The sequence below is a fragment of the Oncorhynchus nerka genome, linkage group LG18 (assembly GCF_034236695.1).
Source record: "Oncorhynchus nerka isolate Pitt River linkage group LG18, Oner_Uvic_2.0, whole genome shotgun sequence".
In the NCBI taxonomy this organism is placed as follows: domain Eukaryota; kingdom Metazoa; phylum Chordata; class Actinopteri; order Salmoniformes; family Salmonidae; genus Oncorhynchus; species Oncorhynchus nerka.
The window spans coordinates 560721-568220 of record NC_088413.1 but is presented as its reverse complement, the minus strand read 5'-3'; the positions used below and the strand labels follow the sequence as shown (position 1 = coordinate 568220).

At 49.5% G+C, this 7500-nt stretch overlaps 1 protein-coding gene across 1 annotated transcript in view; it reads right to left on the bottom strand.

Moving 5' to 3' along the window:
- LOC135561953 (replication factor C subunit 1-like) overlaps nucleotides 1–7500 on the bottom strand; it is a 48120-nt gene that overhangs the window by 20663 nt on the left and 19957 nt on the right. The window contains 3 exon segments of the mRNA XM_065004484.1: nucleotides 834–1000; nucleotides 5031–5117; nucleotides 5195–5290. Coding sequence (XP_064860556.1) covers nucleotides 834–1000; nucleotides 5031–5117; nucleotides 5195–5290 — 350 coding nt within the window.

Below are 7500 nucleotides of genomic sequence, written 5' to 3'. Positions count from 1 at the left end.
GTGTGTGTGTGTCTGAGTGTGTGTGTGTGCGTGTGTGTGCCTGAGTGTGTGTGTGTGTGTGCCTGAGTGTGTGTGTGTGCCTGAGTGTGCCTGAGTGTGTGTGTGCCTGAGTGTGCCTGAGTGTGTGTGTGCCTGAGTGTGTGTGTGTGTGTGTGTGTGTGCCTGAGTGTGTGTGTGTGTGTGTGTGTGTGTGCCTGAGTGTGTGTCTGAGTGTGCCTGAGTGTGTGTGTGCCTGAGTGTGTGTGTGTGTGTGTGTGTGTGTGTGCCTGAGTGTGTGTGCGTGTGTGTGTGCCTGAGTGTGTGTGCGTGTGTCTGAGTGCGTGTGTGTGTGTGTGTGCGTGTGTGTGTGTCTGAGTGCGTGTGTGTGTGTGTGCCTGAGTGTGTGTGTGTGTGTGTGTGCCTGAGTGTGTGCCTGAGTGTGTGTGTGTGTGTGTGCCTGAGTGTGTGCCTGAGTGTGTGTGTGTGTGTGCCTGAGTGTGTGTCTGAGTGTGTGTGAGTGTGTGTGTGTGTGTGTCTGAGTGTGTGTGTCTGTGTGTGTGTGTGTGTGTGTGTGTGTGCCTGAGTGTGTGTCTGAGTGTGTGTGTCTGAGTGTGTGTGTGTGTGCGCCTGAGTGTGTGTCTGAGTGCGCCTGAGTGTGTGTGTGTGTGTGTGTGTGTGCCTGAGTGTGTGTGTGTGTCTCTCTGAGTGTGTGTGTGTGTTTGTGTGCCTGAGTGTGTGTGTGTGTCTGAGTGTGTCTGTGTGTGTGTGTGTGTGTCTGTGTGTGTGTGTGTGTGTGCCTGTGTGTGTGTGTGCCTGAGTGTGTGTGTGCCTGAGTGTGTGTGTGTGTGCCTCACCCAGCAGCAGCAGGTTTAACATGTATATAGTTCTCCTGGACGAAGAGGGGGGCCAGGGAGTAATCGTGGAAGAACAAGTCCGACTTGTCAATCAACGTCATGTGACCTGACTCCTCCCCCTTGGAGAACACCTTCCGACACACGTCGAACGGACCCAACTTCATGTCCTGCACACACACACACACACACACACGCCATGGTTAAACACACACACACCATGGTTAAACACACACACACACCATGGTTAAACACACACACCATGGTTAAACACACACACACACACCATGGTTAAACACACACACACACACACACACACACCATGGTTAAACACACACACCATGGTTAAACACACACACACACACACACACCATGGTTAAACACACACACCATGGTTAAACACACACACACACTATGGTAAAACACACACACACCATGGTTAAACACACACACACACACTATGGTAAAACACACACACACCATGGTTAAACACACACACACACACACCATGGTTAAACACACACACACACACACCATGGTTAAACACACACACACACACACACACCATGGTTAAACACACACACACACACACCATGGTTAAACACACACACACACACACCATGGTTAAACACACACACACACACACCATGGTTAAACACACACACACACACACCATGGTTAAACACACACACACACACACACACCATGGTTAAACACACACACACACACACACCATGGTTAAACACACACACACCATGGTTAAACACACACACACACACACCATGGTTAAACACACACACACACACCATGGTTAAACACACACACACACACACACCATGTTAAACACACACACAAACACACACACACACACACCATGGTTAAACACACACACACACACCATGGTTAAACACACACACACACACACACCATGGTTAAAACACACACACACACACCATGGTTAAACACACACACACACACACCATGGTTAAACACACACACACACACACACCATGGTTAAACACACACACACACACACACACACACCATGGTTAAACACACACACACACACACCATGGTTAAACACACACACACACACACCATGGTTAAACACACACACACACACACCATGGTTAAACACACACACACACACCATGGTTAAACACACACACACACACACCATGGTTAAACACACACACACACACCATGGTTAAACACACACACACACACCATGGTTAAACACACACACACACACCCACACCATGGTTAAAACACACACACACACCCACACCATGGTTAAAAACACACACACACACACACCATGGTTAAACACACACACACACACACCATGGTTAAACACACACACACACCCACACCATGGTTAAACACACACACACACACCCACACCATGGTTAAACACACACACACACACCCACACCATGGTTAAACACACACACACACACCCACACCATGGTTAAACACACACACACACACACCATGGTTAAAACACACACACACACACACCATGGTTAAACACACACACACACACCCACACCATGGTTAAACACACACACACACACCCACACCATGGTTAAACACACACACACACACCACACCATGGTTAAAACACACACACACACCCACACCATGGTTAAACACACACACACACACCCACACCATGGTTAAACACACACACACACCCACACCATGGTTAAACACACACACACACCCACACCATGGTTAAACACACACACACACACCCACACCATGGTTAAACACACACACACACACCCACACCATGGTTAAACACACACACACACCCACACCATGGTTAAACACACACACACACCATGGTTAAACACACACACACACCATGGTTAAACACACACACACACCCACACCATGGTTAAACACACACACACACACCATGGTTAAACACACACACACCCACACCATGGTAAACACACACACACCCACACCATGGTAAAAACACACACACACACACCCACACCATGGTAAAACACACACACACACACCATGGTTAAACACACACACACACACCCACACCATGGTAAAACACACACACACACACCATGGTTAAACACACACACACACACCATGGTTAAACACACACACACCCACACCATGGTAAAACACACACACCCACACCATGGTTAAACACACACACACACACCATGGTAAAACACACACACACACACCATGGTTAAACACACACACACACCCACACCATGGTAAAACACACACACACACACCATGGTAAAACACACACACCCACACCATGGTTAAACACACACACACACACACCATGGTTAAACACACACACACCCACACCATGGTAAAACACACACACCCACACCATGGTAAAACACACACACACACACCATGGTAAAACACACACACACACACCATGGTTAAACACACACACACACCCACACCATGGTAAAACACACACACACACACCATGGTAAAACACACACACCCACACCATGGTTAAACACACACACACACACACCATGGTTAAACACACACACACCCACACCATGGTTAAACACACACACCCACACCATGGTTAAACACACACACACCCACACCATGGTTAAACACACACACCCACACCATGGTTAAACACACACACACCCACACCATGGTTAAACACACACACACCCACACCATGGTTAAACACACACACACCCACACCATGGTTAAACACACACACACACACCATGGTTAAACACACACACACACACACACCATGGTTAAACACACACACCCACACCATGGTTAAACACACACACCCACACCATGGTTAAACACACACACACCCACACCATGGTTAAACACACACACCCACACCATGGTAAAACACACACACACACACCATGGTAAAACACACACACACACACCATGGTTAAACACACACACACACCCACACCATGGTAAAACACACACACACACACCATGGTAAAACACACACACCCACACCATGGTTAAACACACACACACACACACCATGGTTAAACACACACACCCACACCATGGTTAAACACACACCCACACCATGGTTAAAACACACACACACCCACACCATGGTTAAACACACACACCCACACCATGGTTAAACACACACACACCCACACCATGGTTAAACACACACACACCCACACCATGGTTAAACACACACACACCCACACCATGGTTAAACACACACACACACACCATGGTTAAACACACACACACACACACACCATGGTTAAACACACACACCCACACCATGGTTAAACACACACACCCACACCATGGTTAAACACACACACACCCACACCATGGTTAAACACAACACACACACCCACACCATGGTTAAAACACACACACCCACACCATGGTTAAACACACACACACACACCATGGTTAAACACACACACACACACACACCATGGTTAAACACACACACCCACACCATGGTTAAACACACACACCCACACCATGGTTAAACACACACACACCCACACCATGGTTAAACACACACACACACCCACACCATGGTTAAACACACACACACCATGGTTAAACACACACACACACCATGGTTAAACACACACACACACCCACACCATGGTTAAACACACACACACCCACACCATGGTTAAACACACACACACACACCATGGTTAAACACACACACACACACACACCATGGTTAAACACACACACCCACACCATGGTTAAACACACACACCCACACCATGGTTAAACACACACACACCCACACCATGGTTAAACACACACACACACACCCACACCATGGTTAAACACACACACACACCATGGTTAAACACACACACACACCATGGTTAAACACACACACACACCCACACCATGGTTAAACACACACACACACCATGGTTAAACACACACACACACCCACACCATGGTTAAACACACACACACACACACACACACCATGGTTAAACACACACACACACACACACACCATGGTTAAACACACACACACACACACACACCATGGTTAAACACACACCCACACCATGGTTAAACACACACACACCCACACCATGGTTAAACACACACCCACACCATGGTTAAACACACACAACATAATTTTTCAAATGTTTTTATTTAAAAAGTCAGTTAAGAACAAATTATTATTTACACATTTCTGACCTTGCGTGCGTTGTTGGCGTCCTCTTTGACCCGGTCGTAGGTCATGACCTTGTCCTTAGCCGACCACATGCTCAGGTTGTGGAGGACCTGAAGACCAGTTGCCACGGTTATTGATGGTTGTCACGGTTAACGACATCTATTGAAGTATTCATTCCCTTATTTACCTGTCGGATGTCCTGATTGGATGCCAGGATCATCTCGTTGAGGGCAGGAGGCGGGACTTTCAGACCCTCTTTGAAAGCAATGGACATCATGGCACCCTGAGAGAGAGAGGAGGGGAGGGAGAGGGAGGGAGAGAGATGGGAGGGAGGGAGGGAGAGAGATGGAGGGAGGAGGGAGGGAGAGAGAGGGGAGGAGAAGGACAGGGGAGGGAGAGGGGAGGAGAGAGATGGATGGAGAGGAGAGATGGATGGAGAGGAGAGAGATGGAGGAGAGAGGGAGAGAGATGGAGGGAGAGAGGAGAGATGGAGGGAGAGAGAGGAGAGATGGAGGGGAGAGAGGAGAGATGGAGGGAGAGAGAGGAGAGATTGAGGGAGAGAGAGAGGAGAGAGAGAGATGGAGGGAGAGGAGAGAGATGGAGGGAGAGAGAGGAGAGATGGAGAGGAGAGATGGAGGGAGAGAGAGAGGAGAGAAAAGATGGAGGGAGAGAGAGGAGGAGAGAAGAGATGGAGGGAGAGGAGAGAGATGGAGGGAGAGAGAGGAGAGATGGAGGGAGAGAGAGGAGAGATGGAGGGAGAGAGAGAGGAGAGAGAAGAGATGGAGGGAGAGGAGAGAGATGGAGGGAGAGAGAGAAAGATGGAGGGAGAGAGGGAAAGATGGAGGGAGAGAGAGATGGAGAGAAGAGATGGAGGGAGAGGAGAGAGATGGATGGAGAGAGGAGAGATGGAGGGAGAGAGCAGAGATGGAGGGAGAGAGCAGAGATGGAGGGAGAGAGATGGAGAGATGGAGGGATGGAGGGAGAGAGATGGAGGGAGAGAGGAGAGATGGAGGGAGAGAGAGATGGAGGGAGGAGAGAGATGGAGGGAGACGAGAGAGATGGAGGGGAGACGAGAGATGGAGGGAGAGAGATGGGGGAGACGAGAGATGGAGGGAGAGAGATGGAGATGGAGGAGATGGAGGGAGAGGAGAGATGGAGGGAGAGAGAGGAGAGATGGAGGGAGAGATGGAGGGAGAGATGGAGGGAGAGAGATGGAGGGAGAGAGATGGAGGGAGAGAGATGGAGGGAGAGAGATGGAGGGAGAGAGAGGGAGAGAGAGAGAGAAGAGATGGAGGGAGAGGAGAGAGATGGAGGAGAGAGGAGAGATGGAGGGAGAGGAGAGAGAGATGGAGGGAGAGAGAGAGATGGAGGGAGAGAGAGATGGAGGGAGAGGAGAGAGATGGAGGGAGAGGAGAGAGATGGAGGGAGAGGAGAGAGATGGAGGGAGAGAGGAGAGAGACGGAGGGATGGAGAGGAGAGAGACGGAGGGAGAGAGGAGAGATGGAGGGAGAGATGGAGATGGAGGAGATGGAGGAGAGAGATGGAGGGAGAGGAGAGAGATGGAGGAGAGAGGAGAGAGACGGAGGGAGAGAGGGAGAGACGGAGGGAGAGAGGAGAGATGGAGGGAGAGGAGAGAGATGGAGGGAGAGAGAGATGGATGGAGAGAGGAGAGATGGAGGGAGAGGAGAGAGATGGAGGGAGAGGAGAGATGGAGGGAGAGAGAGGAGAGATGGAGGGAGAGATGGAGGGAGAGATGGAGGGAGAGAGGAGAGATGGAGGGAGAGAGGAGAGATGGAGGGAGAGAGGAGAGATGGAGGGAGAGAGAGGTAAGATGAAAAGAGAGATAATAGAAAACAACTTTGTTCCATTTGAATCTATAGTGTGTGTGTCAGTGTGTGTTCCAGTGTGTGTGTGTGTGTGTTCCAGTGTGTGTGTGTTCCAGTGTGTGTGTGTGTGTGTTCCAGTGTGTGTGTGTTCCAGTGTGTGTGTGTTGTGTGTGTGTGTGTGTTCCAGTGTGTGTGTGTGTGTGTTCCAGTGTGTGTGTGTGTGTGTGTGTTCCAGTGTGTGTGTGTTGTGTGTTCCAGTGTGTGTGTTCCAGTGTGTGTGTGTGTGTTCCAGTGTGTGTGTGTGTGTTCCAGTGTGTGTGTGTGTGTTGTGTGTGTGTTCCAGTGTGTGTGTGTTCCAGTGTGTGTTCCAGTGTGTGTTCCAGTGTGTGTTCCAGTGTGTGTGTTCCAGTGTGTGTGTTCCAGTGTGTGTGTGTGTTCCAGTGTGTGTGTGTTCCAGTGCGTGTGTGTTCCAGTGCGTGTTCCAGTGTGTGTGTTCCAGTGTGTGTGTTCCAGTGTGTGTGTGTGTTCCAGTGTGTGTGTTCCAGTGTGTGTGTGTTCCAGTGTGTGTGTGTTCCAGTGTGTGTGTGTTCCAGTGTGTGTGTGTGTTCCAGTGTGTGTGTGTGTTCCAGTGTGTGTGTGTGTTCCAGTGTGTGTGTGTTCCAGTGTG